This window comes from Podarcis bocagei (genome assembly GCF_964188305.1).
Source record: "Podarcis bocagei genome assembly, chromosome: 15".
Taxonomy (NCBI): Eukaryota; Metazoa; Chordata; class Lepidosauria; order Squamata; family Lacertidae; genus Podarcis; species Podarcis bocagei.
The window spans coordinates 45929559-45952227 of record NC_138141.1 but is presented as its reverse complement, the minus strand read 5'-3'; the positions used below and the strand labels follow the sequence as shown (position 1 = coordinate 45952227).

At 54.0% G+C, this 22669-nt stretch overlaps 1 protein-coding gene across 8 annotated transcripts in view; it reads right to left on the bottom strand.

The window, feature by feature from the left end:
- Nucleotides 1-6181: 6181 nt before the first annotated feature.
- LOC308574496 (apoptosis-inducing factor 3-like) overlaps nt 6182-22669 on the bottom strand; it is a 37989-nt gene continuing 21501 nt past the window's right edge. For 6 of the 8 annotated variants that reach the window (XM_081172381.1, XM_081172380.1, XM_081172382.1 and 3 more), the window contains 18 exons: nt 15872-15941; nt 14586-14695; nt 14390-14499; nt 13205-13249; nt 12990-13071; nt 12789-12901; nt 11726-11812; nt 11234-11325; nt 10921-11051; nt 10602-10717; nt 10178-10249; nt 10001-10064; nt 9187-9263; nt 8996-9113; nt 8561-8659; nt 7862-7937; nt 6832-6936; nt 6182-6727 (listed from right to left, as the gene is read on the bottom strand). In XM_081172381.1, coding sequence (XP_081028507.1) covers nt 6691-6727; nt 6832-6936; nt 7862-7937; nt 8561-8659; nt 8996-9113; nt 9187-9263; nt 10001-10064; nt 10178-10249; nt 10602-10717; nt 10921-11051; nt 11234-11325; nt 11726-11812; nt 12789-12901; nt 12990-13071; nt 13205-13249; nt 14390-14499; nt 14586-14695; nt 15872-15936 — 1599 coding nt within the window. In that variant the 5' untranslated portion in view covers nt 15937-15941 and the 3' untranslated portion in view covers nt 6182-6690. Of the gene's footprint in view, nt 6728-6831; nt 6937-7861; nt 7938-8560; nt 8660-8995; nt 9114-9186; nt 9264-10000; nt 10065-10177; nt 10250-10601; nt 10718-10920; nt 11052-11233; nt 11326-11725; nt 11813-12788; nt 12902-12989; nt 13072-13204; nt 13326-14389; nt 14500-14585; nt 14696-15871; nt 15945-22669 lie in introns of those variants that run through there. The other 2 variants (XM_081172384.1, XM_081172385.1) reach the window with 2 other exon arrangements.

Here is a 22669-nt window from a genome sequence, read left to right as displayed (position 1 = left end):
AGCGCACGGAAACACCGTTTACCTTCCTGCCAGAGCGGTACCTATTTATCTACTTGCACTGTGACGTGCTTTCAAACTGCTAGGTTGGCAGGAGCAGGGACTGAGCAACGGGAGCTCACCCCGTTGCGGGGATTTGAACCACCGACCTTCTGATCGGCAAGTCCTAGGCTCTGTGGTTTAACCCACAGCGCCACCCCGCGTCCCTTCAGAAGCATTTACTGCCTCCCAACTCTGCAGAGGAGAGTCATTGTAGTTAAGTGGCCACTTCCATCAGAAGACTCTTATGCTCCACACGGACCAGCAGCAGTGGCTCTCCCAGGGCTCCAAGCCTACCTGGAGATGCCACCAGTGGGGACAGAGCCATCTGCATGCCAAGCAGGGCCTCTGTGCCCATGCACTTGTCCTCTTCGCCTCCTGAGACCCTCCCAAGCCTCCTGGGCCTTAGATCCTCACCCTCACAGGAAGCAGCCCCCACAGCCCTCCCAAAGTGCCCCCTTTGAACCTGACCAAAGAGGCAGAACGACAGATAGAACAATAAAATCATAGACTTGTAGTGGTGGAAGGGACCCCCAAGCGTCATCTAGTCCAACCTGCTGCTAGAGAATCCCCGACAGGTGGCCCTGCTTAAAAAACCTCTGCCTCCCTCTGGGCCCTTTTGGGCTCCTTGCCAGAGGCTGACGACTAGGAAGCCACCTCCAAAAGCCGCTTATGCTAATTAGGGCTTAGCAAAGTCTCCCTCCAGCCAATCGGCCGCCTCCTCCTCCCTCTCAGAAGCCTTCGCAATATGCATCTATCATATCTAGAGCTCTCATTTGCCTCCCCCGCCATCCTCCCACCCTCCAACATTAGCCTGCTTCCTCCATGCTGGGCTTCTGCTCAGCCTCATGGCCCATTCCGTGGCCAGGATTTGGCAAGGGGCCTCTTCCCTCTCCCTCCCCAGCCTCTCAGTTAGGCTGCAGTCCTCTTTGGGCAGGATGTGCCCATTTGCGCTTGGCCAGAGTCAGAGGAACAAAAGAGCAGGAGGGGAAGGCCTAGGCTGCACCAGGGCGGCCTCAGTGCCCCACTCCCAACACAAGCAGCTAGCCAGGGGGCTCAGCACAGACTGGCAGCAACAGTTCTCCAGGTTTGGGGCAAAGTCTCTCCTCCCAGCTCTGCCTGGACCTTCTGCATGTGGCTCTTTGGTCATGGAGGGGAGGGTTCTTGATGGCTCCCATCCACTGTGGCCACGCTCTGCTTCCACACCGACAGGCAGCAGTGCTTTGATTTCTATCCTGGATCCTGCTTGCTGCGTTCTCGCTGTTCAGCCACTGGGAGAACAGGGCACTCCCTGGACTATTGTGGGCTAGCTGTGACCTGAGCCAGCAGGGCTCGCCTTGTCCTTATGATGAACCCTTGCTCCAAAGGAGGAAACTTCGCCAATGCTGTCTACACGTGCAAAAAATCGTAACTCGCAACTCGGTGCTTCGCGCTTTTCCACCGCTGAGAGCAAGGGGGCTTCCCTCGGAGTGGGGGGCGGAAGTATGCAGGCGGCGGCCCCTTTAAGATCCAGTTTCGGGGAAGTGGCGCACGTGGGCTGCCCCCCCCCCGTTGAGTCCACGGCCGCCGCTGCGGCTCCTCAGGCGCGTGGTAATCACGTGGGCGGGATGTGGAAACAGCTGATTGGCCCCCTGAGGTCCCGGTTGCTGCTTTGCATCCATCAGCTGTTACTGGGGCGAAGGGCGGCCAAACTTTCTTAAAGCGGCAGAAGCTTCGCTGAGGGTGTTCGTGTGAATGCAATGCATTGGTTCCTAGGCTTCAAAAGGGGGCTTCTGGCCAGGAAGTGGGGCGGCAGGTGGAATAGGTCCTGGAGGTCAGGGCTCTCGCGAGAGCTCCGCCTTCGTTCTGAAAACTCTCCTCCGGAGGGCAGAGACGGGCCTCTGCGGCTATAGGGAATGGGTGAGCACTCTGCATGTGCTCAGAGACTGCCTCCCGTTTAGCGCGAATCACAATTCCCCCGCCCCCACCAGCTGAGTAGCTAGCACTGTTTTGCCAGGGGGAATTGGTTCGCACGTGTAAGGCGAGCACATCTGGGCAGGTGGGCGGCGGCGACCCAGGTGGGGAGCCGGTGAATCCCCCTGACTCATCCTCACATTGGCAGCGCTCGGGAGCCCTTAAAGGCAAGAGCCGTCCAACGTGATGCGTTCGCACGACGCCTCTGTCCAGAAGCCCCTTCGTCCTCCCGCCAGTGACGCATCCCCTCGACCCCCAGAGGCGCCCCACTCTCGCCCAAGCCCGAGACGTGGATGCGAGGAAACGGGGCCTGCGCTACCATCAGGGCTTTAAAATAGGCTCCGAGAGGAGTCCTCTGCACATGCTCCGGGGCGCTCTTGCTTCGCCCTTTTCCCCCCGCCCCGATTCCCGGCACTTCTCTCCCGAGTTCTCCCGCGGAGCTCCCCACCCCCACCCCCACCTTCCCACGGCGGGAGGCGCAGCGGGGCAGATCGGGCGTCTGTCCCTTTAAACAATTTGCGCAGTCATCGTCCGCCCTGCCCGGATTGCCAAGTCACCGGGTTCAACTGAGTTCCCTGGGCCACGCCCCCTCGGCGGGCTCCGATTGGCGGGCGGCGGCGAAGGACGAGAGAGGCGCTTCCGATTGGCTCCCGCAGTTTGCAACATCTCGGAATCTTTGCCTGCGTCATTGAGCTGGAACTCTCGTTAAAGCTGCAGTGCGCGCGACCCCGGGAGCAAAGAAACGGGGGCGGGCGAGCGGGGGGGGGAGTTGGCTTGCAAAGCGAGCCAGACAGAAAGTCTTGCAATCGGCATGAATGGCATCAATTGCCGTGGATGACCCGCCCCCCCCCCGCCGCCGCTTTCCCCTATTGCCTTCACTAGAGGGCCCCCTCCGAGTCTCGAGGCTCTTTCCCGACCTCGCCAAACGGGCTCGCCCCGCCGCCGCAGCTTTTACTCCCCTCGAAAATGCCAACTCACAGCGGCGGCGGCGGGCATGCCGGGAGGGTGCCGGAGCCGGTGCTCCCCAAACTACATTTCCCGGCAACCCCTGGCGCGGCCGCGGGGTCTCCCTGGGCCACCCAGCCCGGGCCCCCTCTCCCTTCCCTTCCCCGGCTCGGCCCCTGTCAATCACGGCCGGCTTGGCTCGCACGTTGCAGCGGGACGGGGCGGGGCTCGGGGCCGAGGGAAGCCGGCGGCGGCGCTGATTGGCTGGTCCCGCTTGCCAATCGGGGGGCGGCGGCGACTGGGCGGCAGGCGAGGCCGCCAGCTGATCAGAGGCAGCGGGAGCCGGTGAGTGCGGCGGGGCGGGCGGGCAGGCGGCCGGCGGGCGGAGAGGGAGAGGGGAAGGGGCGCCGAGTCGCGAGCCCGGCCCCGCCCCGCCCCTTGAGCCGGGGTCCCTTCGGCCAGCTGCGGGGTTCCTACCCCGGAATGACAGAGGTGGCGGGGGGTTCCTCCCTCGACGGAGGTGGCCGCCCAGGGGTCCCGCTGACTCCCCCTCGCCCCCCTGCTGCTCCCCCCCTCCCGGGCCGAGCGGGGTCCCTGCCCTCCTTCGGGGTGGGGGCGAAAGGGTTACTCGTTGGGGCTGCCGCGACGGGGCTGCGGCCGGCGCCGCTTATGCAACCAGAGGCCGGTTATAGGGTTTCCAGTGGGTGGCACCCGCCCCGCCGCCGCCCCCGCCGGAGGTCACCTTCCCTTGTGCCCGGCCGGGGAGGGGCGTCTCGCTGCCCCGCGCCCGACCTGTGCGGAGACCCGGCTGGGGGTGTCTCGTGTGGCTGTCCCCCGACCCCGAGGGGGAGTCCCGAGACCAGCCGCCTTCTTCCCCGGGCGGCCAACTCCTCTTCCCACTCCGCGAAAGTTTGGCGCGCCCTGCCGGGGAGGCGTCCGGACAGCACCCCATGGACGGCACGGGGTCCCTTCCTCCGCCGCGCCGTCGGAGCGCGCCCGGGCCGGCTGCTGATTCATGCCTCGGAGCCCCCGGCAGGAGGGGGTGGAGTCCGGCCGGGCCGCCCTCGGGCCGAAGTTCAGCGCGGCAGACGGGCTGGAATGCGGAGCATCCGGAGCAAACGCGCGTGGAATGCGCGTCGCGCCCCTCGGCGGGGTAAGTGGCGGCCCCGGAGCCGGGCTTGCCGCTGCCCGGCGAGGGTCCCCGCGGTGGAGGTGCTGCCTTTGGCCGGGCCGAGTGGGCGTGCCGCGCCGGGGCCCCGAGGGGGGGGGCGAGCGGAGCCCTTTGGCCGAGCGGCGCTCCAGCGGGGATGAGTCAGAGCTGCTCTGGCGGAAGCTGCTGGTTCCTTCGGCATCCAGCCGGAGGCCAGAGGGCGCCGCCGCCGCCGCCTGGGGAGAAGGCAGGCGGGGAGGCTGCGCAGGGCTTTCCTTCGCCGGGCCAGAGCGGCGGCGACTGGGAGGGAGGCGGCGGCTGCGCGCCCGTGTCTGCCCGCCCGGGGTCCGTGCGCGCCGTCTAACGTGTCCCCGCTCGCTCCGCAGGCTCTGCGCCTGGTGGGCCCGCCTGGCTACCGCGCAGCAGTTCTTCAGTGGCATGCTTTACGTCTCCCCTCTCGCAACTAAAGCTGCCAGTTGAAGAACTGTTGGCCGTGGCTGCTCCTCTCCTGCCCCGACGGCGCCTCCGGATGGGTGTGGACGCGCCTCGCTGCGGCCTCCGGGTAAGTCGGACGTCGCGGGCTCTGGCCTTGGATGGGGGTCCGCGGGCAACGTGGCAGCCCCAGCTGGGAGCTGGTGTTGGGGGGCAGCCAGACAGGGGACTTTCTCAGCAGCTCCGCTTAGCCGTTTCCCCCACTCACTCTGGTTCCAGCCCTGCTGGTGCTCCCACCACCGTAGAGACAGACAGCCACAGGATGAAAGGGTGTGGGCTTGCGAGAGAGAAAAATGGCAGCTCCAGGAGGGTTAAGGGAGGAGCTCCACTCCTCTCCCTCCCCAGGAAAGGAGACCCTCGTTGGGGCCTCTAGTCTGTTGGGGGAATTCCTCTGTGGAGCAGAGGGCCACAGAGGCTTGGCAAGCGAGGACAGGTGGGCATCCAGCCATCTCCACCTGAGACCCTCACAGATACTTTCATCCGCAAGTGCAGTTGTGTGGGGTGGGGGCCCAGCAGTAGCGGAATGCAGAATGGGAGCCCCACCACCACAGCTTGGGGGGGTAGGGGGCCTGGCCTTCTCGCTGTCTAGTGAAGGGGCCCAGTGTGTCTCCCATGGCTACCCTTAGCAGCTGAGACATAAGAGGGAGAATATTTGGCGTGAGGGGTGTCTCTGGCAGGGGAACAGGTGACAGGACAAGCTAGCCTCCCCCCGCCCTCTTCTCAGCAAGGATCCTGTGTCAGCTTATTTGATCCAGTTCTGCTTTCCTGCTGGGAGCCTCTTTTAAGGGGACCTCTTGTCTGCTTTAGCTAAATGAACTTGGTCTGTGTTTTTAGAAATGGTTATTGTGGGGGGGGGGCAGGGTCCTTCCTACATCTAAAAGAGAGACTCTCTCTCTTGCTGCAGAAGCAGGGGAACACCCCTCCCTTCCTCCTGCCTGGCCCTGAAAGGTCTGTCCTAGGAAGAACTCCCTGGAGTTTATACCTGGGACCTTTATTGCATGCAAAGCAGCTGTTCTGCCTCTGAGCTCAAGGTTCTCTCCTTGGAAGCTGCCTGGCAGGGATTCAGCCTTTGCCCCCCCAGCTCCTTCCAGGGCACATGGTGTCACCCCTCCTGTGCAATACTGATGCCTTTGCGAGGTGTCCTTCCTCTCCTCCCTCCTTAAGATGGTTCTGTAGCAGAGGCTTCCCCACCCCCAAACTGGTCGTAGAATCATAGAGTTGGAAGGGATCCCTGAGGGTCATCGAGTCCAATCCCCTGCAATGCAACAAAATCTCACCTTCCCTCAAGTCTTTCTGCCTGGGATGGCCCAGCCCTGCCTGACACTTGCAGCTGAGAAATTGGGGAGCCAAGGGGGAGGGCAGGGCCTGCCTTGGGCCGCTTTCCCCTCTGCCCTGGTCCCAGGGAACCTCCAGTCAATGAGGAAGTGAGCTGGCCAGAGTGCAGCCAGAGCTGGGGCAAGGGCACCCTCTGCTGGCCAAGAGTGGAACTCCCTGCCTCTCACCATCTGAGGAGGTGTGGGCTTAGTGGGGGTGTCTGTCTGTCAAATCTCCTTAAGGGGGATCCACCTGCAAAAATCCTATTACATTAAAGGCTCTCACCTGGAGTTCTTTTGGACAAACTGTTTATGAACGCTGCTACAGTTAATTCAGAACAAAAGTGGCAAAGGCCTTAATCATATCAGAACAAATATTACATTTTGCAAGACCAACTAGGCAGCTGCCTCCTCTCCACAGAATCTAGTGTTGTCTGCACAGTCCGGCAGATGTTCTTCAGGGGTCTGAGCAGAGCCCCTCCCTGGAGATGATGCTGATGCTCCACCCGTAAGCTGCTGCAGCCCCTTCTCTCCCCCCCAAAAAAAACATGGTATGGGGGCCCTGCTTGGAAGGAGGGTGGGACATCTGGAGGCAGCTCGGCTCAGGCACTTTTTCTTAGCCTTCAACACTAGCAGAGAGGACAGCTTAGATCGGAATTTCAAACGTTTGTGAGAAACCTAGGCAAAAATTAGAAGCTTCAGTGCCTGATAGGATCAAATCCAGCCTCTTTTTTCTCAGCAGGGCTAGGAGCCTCATGGCCTCTCCCTGGCCCCGATCCTGACAAGGGGTGGGGAGAGAGGTTAGGCCTTCTTTGGTGGGGCTTCTTCATTCATCGCCCTGAAAGGAAACAAGATGGCTGGGGTCACCCAAACAGAGGAAGCGTGGCCCTGGTGAGGGTCAGCACCTGTGTTTTTATGGGGGGGACCCCTGACGCAACTTACTCTGCCTCATCCTTGGTGATGATCTTTCCCGAGTAAAGGATCTCAGCCACCATGGCCACCATGGGGTCAAAGTTCAGGCTGGCCACTGCAGTCACAATGCCATCCCTGCGCAAGGGAGAGAGAGAGCTGGGTCAGGATGGCCCCCCCCCCAGGATCTTTCCCATCAGCCCCTGCTGCCTGACCTGCCTTTAAGGAGAGATTCTGAGGAATGAACCTGGGACTTGCCAGCAGCAATGTCCCCCGCCCCCAATGACGGGTGCCACTCTGACAAGCCTCTGCCCCGCCCCGCCCAGAGCGGAATGAGCCCTGCATGATTCCTTCATCACAGGGGGTCAGCCAGGATGACTCTTGGGATCTTTCCAGTTCTACAGTTCTGTTTCTTTCGGCAGAGGTGCTCTTTCTGAACCTGTCAGGCCCAACGTAAGAGGGCAGGATTGCCACCCCTCCCCCACAAGGTGGCAATGGACTCCCATCATCCCTGACCACTGACCAATAGCATTTAGGGGGCCCCTCCTTGCTGTCTCCCCTTCCATGCAGTAGGAGTTAGAAAGCACATCAGCCTGAGGGGTGGGGGGGGGAGAAAAGGGATCTATCTGCCCCTGCCTTAAGACACTTTGAAGCGTCACCAGCATTAACGCTCCATCCTTAACCGCCACCCAAAGAAAATACTGTTTTATCGATCAGAAAATGCTATATTGTCGATTTAGAAATCATACGATATGCCTTATGCTGTAATTCTGATGTTCAGCTTATTTTTTAGGTTCCGTTTTGCTGACCGAATTTCATAAATTGCTGTTGTTTTACTGATTATTAATTAAATGGTTTGTGCTGTACTTGTTCTGTTATTGTTGTTCATTGTTTTGTGAGCCGCTTTGGGTTTCATCTGAATGGAAAGCAGCCCAGAAAGGCAACCAATCCAATCCAAAGCACGGCAGTTGCTTCTCTGCAGGGCTGGGCATGGGGGCTTCTGCACTGGCAACTGGGGCCCCTGTTCTGCTCCCCCCATGACCAAGCGGAGCTCTTGACTCACCTGATGTAGAAGATGAGGAACTTCTCCTGGCTCGGATCTCCCTTGAGCACCGTCTCGGTGTAGCCGATCCCACAGCCTGTCAGGCAAGAGGGAGCAAAGTTTTGGGATCCGACAGGATAGTTGGCAGGGAGCTGGCAGAGGACTGAGACCCCTCCTGGACACGAAGCTCACAGCTCTAGGATGGCATTCTCTAGGTGGTTTATGCAGATAATATGTTTTTATATTTTGCTGGAATCCGCCCAGAGTGGCTGGGGAAACCCAGCCAGATGGGTGGGGTATAAATAAGAAAACTACTATTATATTTCATAAAATTCATACAGCGCTAGGCTAAAAAAAACCCAGACAGCCAAGTGGATTTACTAAAAGATAAAAATGAGGAAATGAAGAAAAAAATGTGGCAGTACTTTAAAACATACAAAAGTTAAAATGTTCAAACAGGTTAAAAATCACCTCAACTCTCTAAGCACCTGGACAAGCTTTTCTAAACAAGAATGCTTTTAGCAGGTGCCAAAATGAGTACAGCGAAGGCTCCCGCTTGATATCAATGGGCAGGGAGTTCCAAAGTGTAGGCGCTGCCACACTAAATGACTGGGTTCTTACAGATGAAGGGCTGGGATTATGGGGCACCGCCAGTTGGTTGGCTCCTCTGCCTCCTGGCGGCTTTGGGGCAGGAGGCTGGTGTGTGCCCCCCTCGCCTACCTGCGTAACGGATGCTCTTGGCCTGCAGCTTGGTCCAGAAGAAAGGCACCGTGTGCAGCTTCTCCTGCCTCTGCAGCATGTTGAGGGCAGCCACACGGCCTGGGGGGGGGAGAAGGAGAAGGGGGGAACAGCCCTCAGAGGAAGGATGGGGGGGCTGTGGTCAGTCCTCTAGGGATCACTCTGAGGACACAGCGACTGAGCAGGGATAGCTGCCCCCACCCCTTTCTGGCTTTTTCTTTTCCTGCCCGCCCCTTCTTCAAGAAAGCAATCTCTATTCTCTGCGGTCAGTAAGGACTAGAAACCTGATGTTTCTTTAAGAAGAAACACATGCAAGCTCTAGGCTCTGGGCAATTAATTCTGCAAACGCTGTACTTGGGCCGAGGGGGACTGCCCTGAGGGGTGTGCACATTCCTTCCCCACTCCTGCAGTGCCTACCGTGGGCTTGGGCGATTTGCCAGTGGCAGATGTCGATGTTTTTCCCTCCGAGCAGAGCCACGGGGAAGGAGGCCACGTCCCCAGCAGCGAAGACAGAGGGGGCGCTGGTTTGCATGAACTGAGGAGGCAAAGGAGATGGTGAGATGGGGAGGGGGCAGAGGGCGGGGGGGTCCTCTGCATCTTCCACCTACCAAATCCACGACGACGGCACCTCTGCGGTCCAGCACAATGGAGCTGTCCTGAAGGAAGCTGGAATTGGGGGTCACTCCTGGGGGGTGAGAGGGGGGAGTGAGGTGGTGGCCTTGCCCAGCTGGCACCAAAGTGCTTTGCCCTGGCCTCTAGCCTGGCATTGCTGAAGCCCTGGCCTGATCCCTCCTTGCCAAGCCATGTGACTTACAAATTATTTTCTCTCTCTTTCTCTGTGTGTGTCCTTACTGATTTGCTTGTTTGAGGGGAACACTAAGCTCCCCCTTTCAGACCAAGATTGTGACCCTGCTGGGCTCTGAACAACTGGCATGACATGCTAGAAATCATTGTAGCTAAAATAGCAAAGGATATGTAATAATAATAATAACTTATTATTTATACCCCAGCCACTCAGGGCGGCTTCCAACCAAATATTAAAAACAACACAGCATCAAACATTAAAAACTTCCCTAAACAGAGCCACCTTCAGTTGTCTTTTAAAAGTAAAATAGTTGCTTATTGCCTTGACATCTGCTGTACCGCTGAAGATATTTTTATTATTCTGTGCCTAGATAATATTGTTGAAAAATGAATAGAAACATACAGAGAAAGAAATAAATCATTCCAGTTCTGCAATGGGTGGGTGGCAAGAGCACTGTACCTTGTTGCCAGAGAGTGCAAAGGGCTTCCAGCTTTTTTGGGTGTGGGGGGAGGAGAAAACACCAGCATCCCCGTATGTGGGGTACAGAGCCTGGGCTGCCTGCCCTGCTGCTCATGGGGGACAGCGCTCTCTCCATACAGCCCAACCCTTCAACTCACCTATTCCCACCACCACCACATCTGCGGGGATCACCTGCCCGCTGCTCAGAAGGACCTGCGTGACCTGGGGGTGGGGAAGGAAGAGGAGGAAGGCAGCTGTGATTTGAGGACCTGCCAAGCCCTCAGCCTCCCGCTTTTGTGGTCGCTGAGCTCAGCCCCTGCCCCCCCCTCACAGACCTTTCCTCCTTCGCCTTGCAGCTCTTTCACCTCTGCCTGCAGGTGGAACTTCACTCCCTGCACCTGAAGCATCTGCAGAGGTGGAAGGAGAGACAGGTGTTGGCCTTGGAGCACCCAGGGAGGGCAGGCAGCCTGCACCTTCTCCTGGGTTGCAGGTACTACACTGGGGTGCTCTGGGAGGGCGTCACAGGTGCCAGAAAATGCCCACAAGAAATTACCCTCCACCTTCTACTTCTCTTTCCAAGAGGTCGCCCCATAACCCAGCCTGGAGCTGTTCCAAGGCCACCTCCTAACCAAGCCTCGGGGGTGTGGGGGGTGGAAAGTCCAATCCACCATCAGAGCATGCCAAGCAGGCTCTCTGGCCCTGAGCTCCCCCCTCTTCCCTCTCTAGAAACCCCTCTGGCTCCATGCCTGGGCTGCTCACCTTCATGGCCACGTGGCCCACCTGGCAGCCCAGGGCTACTTGGTATGGGCACTCTGCCCTCTCAATCACCTCGATGCAAGCGGCTTTGCCCACGAGGCTGGCGGCCACTTCCATGCCTGCAAGGAGGAGAGGAGGTCCTCACTCAGGGGTCTTTTGGGGGAGGGGGTGCAGGGGGGAGAGGCCAGCTGCGTCTCTTTGCTCCTAGGGACCTGCTTCACAGAAGGTTCCTTAGAGCCAGGCTCCTGCAGCTGCTCTGTCCCTGCCCTCCCCCCTGCTGCTTGCCGGGCCCACCCAAACTGAGCGTGCCTGGTTTCCATACCGATGAAGGACGCTCCCACAATCGCCACCCTCTTGCCCGTTGCCAAGCGCAGGATCCGGCTGGAATCTTCAGGGGTGAGGAGGACGCAGACGTTCTGGAGGTTGGCGCCTGGGCACTGGAGACGTCTGGGACTGAAACGGGGGGCAAGAGGAGATGGGGCTGAGCAGGATGGCTTGGCTTAGGATCGGGGCAGCGTTCAAAACTCCCATTGTTCTAGGCACGTTTTGCGATGGGGAATTTCAGTAGCGTGAGCAGTTTCTGAGCTCTGGGCGTAAATACTGTACCCTTGTGCCTGGGAGGAGGCAGTGCCTACCTGCTGCCCGTGGCAATCAGCAGGTGGTCGTAGGTCTGCCAGGTCCCGTCACTGAACTCTGCCCTTTTGCCATCCAGGTCCAGAGACGCCACCTGCAGCCAGGCCAAAGAGAGGACCCAAAGTGGGACTGTGATGGAGGGGTGGGGGATAGTAGAGTTGGAAGGGACCCCAAGAGTCATCTAGTCCACCCCATGAACTAAATCTGCCATTAACATCATCCTTCGTTGACCCTTTGACCACAGTCCTTAAATGGCCTGGGCTTTAAGAAAAGCCTCATCCTGCAGGACAAGGGTCAACACTGCTAGCTCCTCCTCATCCTGCCTTTCTGTCCTTTCCATTGTTCTGAAATGGGGGCACCCCATTTTGCATGGCATGAGACCCCCTCCTTACGCAAAGGTGCAGGGGTTTGTGTGGCATCATCCATGTTAGGGGGGGTCCTCCTTTCAGTGTCCTAATCTCCCCCCTCCCCTCACAGGTGGCAACACCACTCACCTCTTTCTCCATCCAGACTTCGATGCTGTGAGCATCCAGGAAGCTCTGAGACCGCAGGTAGATGTCTGTTGCTTTGGCACCCAATGGCTATGAACAGCAAAGGAAGGAGACCTGCTTTATACCAGTGTTATTTTTGTTGTTTTATATTTATTTATACTCTGCCTTTCCCCCCTGACATGGAGTCAAGGCAGCTTACAGCTAAAAACACTGGGGGGAAACAATAATTTAAAAACACTTAATTTTAGTTTTTTCCATTTAATTAATTCTAAACTATAGAATTAAAACTATACCTATCGATGGATCTATATAACCTATTAAAAGATACAAATTCCTGCAATAAAAACTTCACAGCGCCAGGCCTTTCACTGAAAAGCAACCAAAGGACTTCACCTGCTGGTGGAAAGACTGCGAAGAGGGAGTCTGTCTGGCTTCAATCGGCGGGGAGTTCCAAAGCTGCCTGGGAGAAGACACCATGGAAGACTGGGAGCACCCAGCTCATCTCTCCCCAGCCCAGCAGTCTTCTAAGGCAGGGGATTGAAAAAGTGGTGGGCTTCCTGCTAAAGGGCAGTATAAAAATGCCATCATGTGGCACAGGGGGTGCCCATCCTTTTGGGCAAGTGGGCACAGGTAGTGCCTTGGGCACCAGCCACAAAATGTCTGCCATGCAGAATGTGGCATCGTACACAGTTAAACGACTGTCATGCCTACCCTGCACCCGGGCAACCTTATGCCTGCCCAGAGAAGGCCAGTGCTTCCTGCTGGTCCTGGGTGGACAGATCCCACCATACTGATCCTCTGTGCAAGGAAAAATGGGCAAGGCAGCCACACCACCCTCTCAGCTCTCAGAAATCACTTCCAAAGTGCCTCCACCTCTTGCCCCGTAACTTTCCTTCTACGGAAGCTAGAGACATCCTCATTGTAAAAAACAAAAGCTGAAAGTCTGGGCCCCCTGAAAACCTTGGGTGATCCCTGGTGTAATGAATGAGGGGCAAAGAGACTTCCCACCCTCAGCGTTTTCAGGTATGATGAGCCCCACTGCTCATGCCCCAGGCCCCCCAGAGACCTTGCTCAGCTTCGTCTTGTCATAGGGCAGGTGGTTCTCCCGGGTCACCATGACGATTCTGCCAGTAAAGCCCTCCTGGCGAAGGATCTCAGCACAAGTCAGGGCTGCGGGGCCTAGGAAGGAGAGGGCAGCCTGGTGAGCAGTGATGACTCTTTGGCACTCTGGGTGATGCCCCCCCAGCCTTGGCCCTCCTGGACTCACCTGCCCCCAGGAGCAGCGCCGTCTGGCTGTTGAGCGGGTTCCGTTTGCTCATGGGCTTCACCCTGTGGCTGCTCTCCAGGTCCTGCCAGAAAGTGGGGGGCAGAAGAAGGGTGTGAGCCTGGGCTGTGGCTGGGCAGGAGGAAGAACAGGTTGCCAACACCATGGCACCCCTGACATCCAGCCTTGAGAAGGGGAGGGGAGTCAGAGTTCCTTACCTTAATCTTGGCCGTGACGTACACATGCCCACCGTCCACAGTCACCTGCAGAGACCCAAAGGATACTGACTGGAGCTTGGACAGCAGAGGGTTAATGGGGCTGCAAATATCCCTTGATGCTCTGTAGGAAGTGGGCACAGACATCTTTTGGTGGCTCTCTAACCCCCCCCCCACCCTGCACCAAGGAAAATAGGAGGTAACTGAGGGCGTGGGGTGTCTCTGGGGCAGGAAGCCAGGGGGAGAGCAGGAACTTTTCAAGGGAGACCCAGAGAGAGATGAGGATTCTGGGTCTCTGGGGAGCCACCTCCCTCCGTGGATCTGATGGGGAGCAGTGCATTTTGGGTGTGTGAAGCTGTGCCTGCTGACTCCACCTGTGCTCAGCCTGTATACTGGTAAGTGAATGCAACTGCCACAAAATGCTCGTAAGTCTCCTGTGACTTTTCCTTCCAGAGGAAATCAAAGCCCAGGGGAGTTCTGCGTTTGTGGGACTTCTCACCCCCAAGGGAAGTAAGTGGGGCCACGTGGAGCCATCCTCTTTCCCACTGCAGCATTTGTGGACTGGCCTCCCTCTACTGAGGCTGACCAAAGGCCAGGATTCCGGCTGCCACAGGCATTAAAACACACACTGATTAATATGCTCATTTTGGGGCCTTCACAGCTGACTCAGTTGAGGCTGACGTTGGTTGTGGCCACCAAAGGCAGCTTATAGCCGTAATAATTCACATGGCACAACTGAGTCAGAGCCTTGGTCTATTGAGCTTAGTATCCTCTACTCTGACATGCAGCAATGGCTCTCTGGGATTTCTGGCAAGGAATCCAAACCTCTCCTGGGGTTGAACGGGCCTGAAGAAGTCATCCCTTCCACAGCCTGCCTAAGGGCCTTGAGAGAAGAAGGCAAGCCAGCCGCTCTCGAAAGGGAGCACCACAAGCTCAGGTGCCACAGGCGAAAAGGCCCGCCATCTGTCCGAAGGGGCAACAAGATAAGGAGCAAGGCCTGGGCGGGGAGGCTGTCCTTCCAAGATCCTGGCCCTCAATTGGGCATGCAGTGAAGCACAGGCATCCTTAGCAGCCCCTTCCACCCAGGCAGGGAAGCTGCGCAGGAGGACCACAGCGGAGGCCTCCCCCTCCCTTGGCTCTCTGTGCAAGGAAGCCCCAGCAGATGGGGCAGTCAGAATCAGAGCGCACCTTGAAGGATGTGAGGCAGTCCAGGGTGGGGTATTCCTCAATGTCCCCCGTCTTGAGGCTGAAGCAAGCCCCGTGCCAGGGGCAGCGGATCCGTCCCTGTCCCAAGTAGCCTGGAATTCAGAAGGAGAGACCAGCTGAGCAGGAGAGAGAGAAACAGGCAGGGAGGAAGAGAGATGGGAGAGAGGCACTCCCTTACCTTTGCTGAGGGGGGCTCCGGCATGGGTGCACCTGCTCCCCAGAGCGCTGAACTGCATGTGGTCCCTCACAAGCAACACCGGGTGCCCAGCCACCTCCACCTCTCGCATCCTGCAAGTGGAAGGGAGACGGGTGGCCCTTGAGAAGCAGAGGCTCCTTCTCCCTCCAGAAGCCTATTTTTGGGAGAGTTCGGTGATGCTCTCCAGAGGAGTTTCCTAGGAACTGGACTCCCCCAGCCCACACACCCAAGGGAACCAGGGACTCCAGGGTTTAGGGTCCAAAGGAGTCCTGCAGGAAGGCAGGGATTGTCCTGCTGCCAGTTGCCCTCCCCCCCCCCCGTCCAATCTCCTGCCTCCACAACAGCGAAGGCCAGAGGACCAGGACAGATGCTCCAATCTCTTTGTTGACTCGGAGCTCCAAATGCACCAGGTCTGCAGGGTGGAGGATTCTGCACCGTTTGCAAATGCCAGCATGTTTAGCTTGCTGTGAAACAAGCTAATGTGAAAGCAGGAAAAGAAGCCTTTGCTGAACCTGAGCTGCCAGACAACTCTGCAAGGCCTTGGAGACATGTGCAGATGGGTGGGGAGGCTTGTATAAGAACTGAGCAGGAATTATGCAAAGGCCTTTGCATAACATGCAGGCTCATAACATGCCGCCTGGCTCAGCTCCTGCTCTGGGCAGCCCGATGGCTTAAGAAACCGTAATGGAAAAGAAAGCAGCCCATGCACAAGGCCAGGCTACATATATTGTGAAAGTGGGGAGGGAGGAGGGGAACTTGGCAGCCTTAAAAATGTGTCCTACCCCCCCCCCCATCCAGATACTCTGCAGGTCTATAAAAGGGCAGAACTGGGAGGGGCTGGGTAGCCAAGCAGAAACCGGAGGAAGAGGAGGCAGAAGTTAGTAGCAGGAGGGCTGGGTGGGGGGAGCGGGGAAGGAAGGAAGGAAGTCTTCCTTTGGGAGAGGGAGGGGGGGAGAGAGAGAGAACGCTTCCCTGTGTGTGTATCTATATCTGGATCTATATATATCTGGATCAGCCCACAGCTTTCAAAGACTAGACAGATCCATGCAGGAAAGAGAAGTCAATCATTGGTTATTAGCCTCAATAACTTCATGTGGAACCTCCAGGGACAGAGGCAGTCTATCCCTCAGCAGCTGGGGAGAAGCGGCAGGAAAGGGCTGTTCCCTCCGTGTCTTGCTTGGTGGTCTTCCATGGTGGCACTGCTTCTGTTCATACAGCCAAAACAAGCCCAGCAATGTTTTTACCGCTTCCCTGCCATCTGTACTCACTCTCCGTCATACATGTCGTCCTCCTGGCAGACCTGCTGTGTGACCACCGTGTCTCCCCCTTCCATGGCTCCTGCGGGAGGCCCAGAAGGAATAAGGTCAGGCAGAGAACACAAGGGCAGACTCTCCCTCCCTCAGGCGCCTCTCTTGTCTGCCCCCCACCCTGGGACCTCTCTCAGCAGAATGAGCAGCGAGGTGAGTGGGCGGAAGCACCCAAATCCACCCGGGCCACACCCCAGTTCATTAAGTCTGCATTAACATTGCCCAGCTGCACACTCCAGGCAGACCAGGCAGTGAGTTCCACAAGGCAGGACTCAGTCAGAAGGAAAGGGAGCAAAGCTTGCTTTTTTCTGACATCAAAGACATTACGTGAAACATTATCTCTGACAATGATGACACCAGATTTCCTCATGTTGTGTTTGTAAAAGAAGAGAGCTCAGCGCAAATCAACACCTAATTCCTTGCTAGTAGTCGGCTGGCAATGCAGAGAAAGCACTCCGCACACTCTCAGGGGCACTCTCTTCTTTATTAGCACACACTATCCTTTCAGCTGCCAAGCACCTTGTGGTGGCTCAGCCCTCAGCAGTTTCTGATAACACCCAGCTGACAGCCCTGAGTTGAGGGGGGGGGGCTCAGCTCCGTGGCAGAGCTCACTGTTCTGCATGCAGAAGACCCCAGGCCAGCCCCTGGAATGGTCTCCTGCTGAGAAATGACCCAGCAGCTGGTGATGGCGAGGCAGACCCAGTCCTCCTTTGCCTGGGACCAGAGACAGAGAGGCAGGCTGCCTGGCAGAGGGAGGCAGGCCAAGCTGAGATGAGGGCTGGGCAGACCTCACTCTTGTGGGACCTACTTTGTGCCCTCTGACTAGGACCCCCAAGCTCTACCAATCAGAGTCAGGTGCAAGAGACAGGCAGCTAGGGCATGAGAGAGACAGAGAGGGCAGGGGAGCCTCTAAGCACCTTCTCAGCTAAGGGCCTTTCTTCTCAGTGGCAGAACCGTTTAATTTAATTTTATAAAATGTATACACGACTTTGTAAAAAACAAACAAACCTCAGAACAGTTAACAAACGGAATAGGATGTGACCTCACAGCCCTCTCCCATAAATCCGCTTTGAGGTTGGCTTCTTCTTACAATCAAGGAGCATACTTTTCATGAAATAAGCATGGCATAGGAACAAAGCCCCACTCCTGATCAGCATCTCTCCCCCTCCCAATTCAGGAGCCTAACTTAGCACACCCAGTGCTGTTCCCCTGTTTCATTTTACTGCAGGGCAGGTGGGAGCGCCTCACCGCCCGGCTCCTGGGGTGCCGCTTTCCCAGTGTCACCTCCCTCACTGCTCTCACCCAGCCGCAGCTGGAGCGGCCAGTGTCCTTCTACATCTCAGGCACCTTCTGGTGTGCTGCTTGCGTGTGGGAAGGCAAGAGAACATGCCTGGGGGAGGGAAGCCGGCTGGGCCGGAAGAGGCAGAACCAGGTGCTTCGAGTGCCATCTATTTATTTTTTGCGAAATTATTCCTGGGCCTTCAATGGCAGCTCATCAAATACAACTTTTCATCAAGGGACCCTTTCCCTGACACAGAAACAAAAGGCACCATGACAGAGTTTGCCAGCCTGGCACCCAATGCATGTTTTGGACTACAACTCCCTGTTGGCTTTTTGCAGTATAGTAGCGCTGCAGAGAGCTTGCTGGGGAGATCATGCATTAAAAAGGAAGGACTCAAAAATAACTTAAAGAAGGTTTTAATAAGAAAAACAAAAACTCCATTTACACTAAATACATCAACAAACCACCAACCCATCCCCCAGGGTAATGGGAGAGCTAGGTGCTGCTCCTTATATACTACACCCAGATGCTGACACGCCTTAATCAAATACAACTCAGCAGCACCTGCTATGTTTCACAGCTGTAAAGCTGGGTCTCGTTAGTTTTCTCTGGCCCTTGCTCCGGCCCCTTAAAGACATACACATGGAGTGGAACAATGATGAACCTTTACATTTAAAGAAACCATTCAACATTTCCCCTGCGGTTCATCATTGTGGAACAAAAACATAAAGCATACTTTGTACATGTTTTTCATGTGTAACCTTTGGAAGAGCTTTAGTAAAAATGTCCGCAATTTGATTGTCACCTGGAACATATTTAAATACAACCATTTCATCAGCAATTAGTTTCTTTACAAATTCTAAACGTAATCTTAAGACTCTAGTGCGCTGCGTATTGGTCTCTGAACACAGGATAGCAAGTCCACTCTGGGAATCAAGGTAAACTTTTACTGGTAGTGTTACTTGCATCTGTAGGTCTGCGAATATTTGCAGATACCATTCTACATCACGAGTGGCCTGAACGCATGCACATAATTCACTCTCTGTTGTGGAGAGACAAATAATGGTTTGTGTCTGGGACTTCCATTCAAATGGACAACCGTTATAACAAAACACCATACCAGACACACCCCTGCAATTATTTTGTTCCACTGCATGAGATGCATCGCAGAAAATTTCAAAACCTTTATCAATACTGGGTGTAAACTGCAACCTATAATGTTTGGTATGTTTAAGGTACATTACCACTCTCTTAAGAGCAGAGAAACATTGCGTAGTGGGCTTTTCCACAAATTTTGCCAGAAAGTGAAAAGCATAAGTTATATCTGGTCTTGAGATTCTTTGAATGAAATTTAGCTTGCCTATAGCAGAACGATACAAAGTTTTGTTAGGAAATGGCTTATCTTCACCTGTAAAGGTGAAACCACACACCATAGGCGTTTCCTTCCCATTTGCATTTTCTAAACATAGCATTTCCACAAGATCATCAATTTTTGCAGTTTGATAAACTAGAAAAGATCCATTATTGCCTTTCTCAATTTGCATGGACAAGTAATTTTTAGCTATGCCTAATTCCACCACATCAAATTTCTTCTGTAACTGTGAAACTACCTGTTCATATTCCTGTTTGGTTTTTGTAGAAATTAACACGTCATCTACATACACACATATTTTTGTTACAGAGTTTGCCCTTTCCTTTATAAACACACAATTGTCTGCCTTTCCTTGTGAAAAACCAATATCTAGCAATTCTTTTGCTAAAGTTTGGTGCCAATTCCTTCCGCTTTGGTGCAGACCATAAAGGGATTTACTTAATTTGCATACCAAACCTTCAGCAGCGTCTATGCCTTCAGGAACACGCATAAAAATTTGTTCTTTTAAATCTGCAAACAAATATGCAGTTTTTATATCTAGGTGATAAACAGAATGTCCACGTTGTGATGCATCTTTTAACAAAAGCTTAACTGTTTCATATTTTACACTTGGTGAATAGCACAAATCATAATCTTCGCCTGGAATTTGTTGAAAACCCTTAGCAACTAGTCTTGCCTTGTACCTTACAACTTCATTTTTGTCATTCATTTTAACTCTATAAACCCATTTTGAATCAATAAGTCTCATATCTGGGGTTTGTGGTACGAGAGACCAAGTGTTATGCTCTTTTAAAGAAGCTATCTCGGAGTTCATAGCTTTATACCAATTTACAGCTTGGTGCTTAGGTAAATTCTGAACATCATTGTAGCTTTTGGGCTCAAAAACCGCCTTATTGGCATACACGGTATTAAAGTGTTCATCTGCGAAACGTTGTGGCTTCTGCCTCTTTCTATCTGAACGTCTCAGTCCGGAAGGAGAGTCAGACTCCTCAGACTTAATGGGACTAAGTGAACCACTAGTTTCAGGTTGTAAATCATCATTGTCAGTTTGAAGAGGTGCCTGTAGGCTAAGCTCACAGTCAGAAAACCCAAGAGAATCTAACCTCCCCTCAGGTGCCTGTGACTTTAAATCCTCAAACAAATTATCAGATTCAACAGGCTTTTTGTCTTTCCCCATTAATTCAGAAGCACCATTTTCTCCTGCTGCTGCTGCTTCTCCCTCTTCTTCCTCAGTATCATTTATACCATCAGTATCTTGGAAAACAGCAACCCCATTCCAATTTACAGTTTGTATCATGCTTCTGGTAATATGAAATTTGCCAGTTGCTGGTATGTAAATTAGCATCGTGCAGATAAGTTTTAACCCCTGCCTGCAGGTCACGCTGCACAACTTCAACAAGCCCATTTTGCCAGGGACTTCGGGGGCAAGATAACTCATGAGTAGTCCCCTGCGCTTCCAGGAATTTCTCAAAATCTTCAGAAACAAATTCCCCACCCCGGTCAGAAAACAGGTTCTTAATAGGTTTGTTAAAGTGTGTTTTTACCCAGTTGCAAAAAACCTTGTACTTCTCAAATGCTTGGGACTTCTCAGCTATTGCATAAGTCCAACAATATCTACTATACTGGTCTATCAGGGTTAGCCAGTACTTAGAACCTCCTAATGACTGTGGGAGTGGCCCAACCAAATCACAATGTACACGCTCAAATGGCTCACTTACTTTCCTATCTGAGCACCTACCCTTGCGTGCAACCTTAATCTTATTCTTGCAACAGGATAGACACTGCATAAAGAATTTACATGGTTTTAAGTTGAGGCCATTGACAATATTCTGTGTCTTAATTACATCAGCAAAATTCAGGTGTCCCAGAATTCTGTGCGCCATGTGGACACATCCAGAATGTGGCCTTACATTCCTCAACCCCTGGCTTGACTGTGCTGCTCTGCAATTTATAGGCGATTGGGAGTAGGTGCGAAAATACAGTCTATATAAACCATCAGATTCCCGGGCATACAATAGACGTTTGTTCCCCTCGAAAAACTCACACATAGACTTTAAGAAACGTACAGTTATGCCTTGATGGGCAAAGCACCTTACTGACAATAAATTGTCCACTGACGGGCAGTAAATGCAGTTCGCTATTGTAATGTTTAAAGAGTCAAGTTTAACGGTACCTCTGCCAAGCGACTGCAGGACCTGTGAATTGGCTAAATGTACATTACCAATTTCCTCTTCGAAAGAAATAAACAAGCTTCGATCATTGCAGACGTGCTGAGATGCACCTGAGTCGACAATAAAAGAATTCCACTTGGCACCTTTAATTCTTTTACGATCTTTAGTCCGAGCGTGAAAAGCTCGCGGCTCGTTTCTGTCTCTACTATACGATGCCGGCTGCTGGGCTGATGACCGTGATTTACGAACAGAAACAGGCTTGGGAGTACTTTGCTTTCTTTTGGATTTGCAGTCCCTTGCAAAATGTCCTTGCTTATTGCAGAACCAACAACGCTTTGCAGCTTTAAATGCAGTTGTATCACCACAGGTTTGCATATGGCGTTCCTCATTCTTTCTGGAAACAGGAGTGCTTATGGTACAAGCCTCCCTTCTATCCAACTCGCCCATTAATCTTGCCGTTACCCCTTCCACAGTTAATTGTGCTGGTGGAACGGCAGATATCTGGCTAGCTATACCATCAAAGTCCTCATTAAGGGAACAAAGGATGATAAAAACATACTGAATATCAGGTATCTCCATGTCCCTTCGAATTAACTCGCCGCGTATTGCCTCCAGACGTCTCAAGTGTGCTGCCAAATCACCACCAGGTTGCAACTTCGTCTGGTACAACTGCTTGAAAAACGTCAATGCAGATGCTGACTCTTTTCTAACATGCACTGCTGCAAGACTGTCCCACATTTCTTTGGCAGTTTTCTTATTTCTTATATAGACTACTTGCTGGTCGCTGACTGCCAAATTAATTATCGCCCTGGCTTTTGCATCACCTTTCGACCAAGCATTAGTTACAGGGTCAGGAGGGTCATCAGTTACATAGGTCCATACTTCTCTAGAGGTCAAAAGCGCCTCCACCCGAAAAGACCATAAACTATAGTTCTCATCTGTTAGCTGTGGGAAGACCAGAGCCTTCTCAGCTTCAGGAACCCGGTCAACCATTCTGGAACTCTTCCAGACCCACAAAAACTACGCTAACAGGAGAAGGAGTTTTCAAACCTTTCTCAGAGTCCAAAAATATGCAGTCATCCACTCAGCAGCTGGGCCCATAACCAAAGATGTTGGCTTTTTGCAGTATAGTAGCGCTGCAGAGAGCTTGCTGGGGAGATCATGCATTAAAAAGGAAGGACTCAAAAATAACTTAAAGAAGGTTTTAATAAGAAAAACAAAAACTCCATTTACACTATAAATACATCAACAAACCAGACCCAACCACCAACCCATCCCCCAGGGTAATGGGAGAGCTAGGTGCTGCTCCTTATATACTACACCCAGATGCTGACACGCCTTAATCAAATACAACTCAGCAGCACCTGCTACGTTTCACAGCTGTAAAGCTGGGTCTCGTTAGTTTTCTCTGGCCCTTGCTCCGGCCCCTTAAAGACATACACATGGAGTGGAACAATGATGAACCTTTACATTTAAAGAAACCATTCAACACTCCCATCAGCCCCTAGGTCAGCACCATTGGATAGGCTAACAATTGGGCTTGGATTGGATGGATCTGGGTTCAAATGTCTATCTGTTGACTGGAGAACCTTCAGCCAGCCAGCCTCTCTCTCTCTCTCTCTCAGCCTACCTCAAAGGAGCGTTGTGAGGGTTCAATGGCTGCTGTTACAAGCCAGAGACAGTGCATAGGAACATAGGAAGCTGCCTTATACCAAGTCAGACCATTGGCCCATCTTGCTCAATAGTGTCTCCAATGACTGGCAGCTGCTCTCCAGGGCTTCAGGCAGGGGGTCTCTCCCAGCCCCACCTGGAAATGCCATTGGGGATTGAACCTGGGACCTTCTGTTTGCAAGGCGACATTCCACCCCTGAGTACTTGAGATGCTGCCTTCTAACAACCGGCCTGATCACCTAAGCTAGGATTGTGGCAGGCAG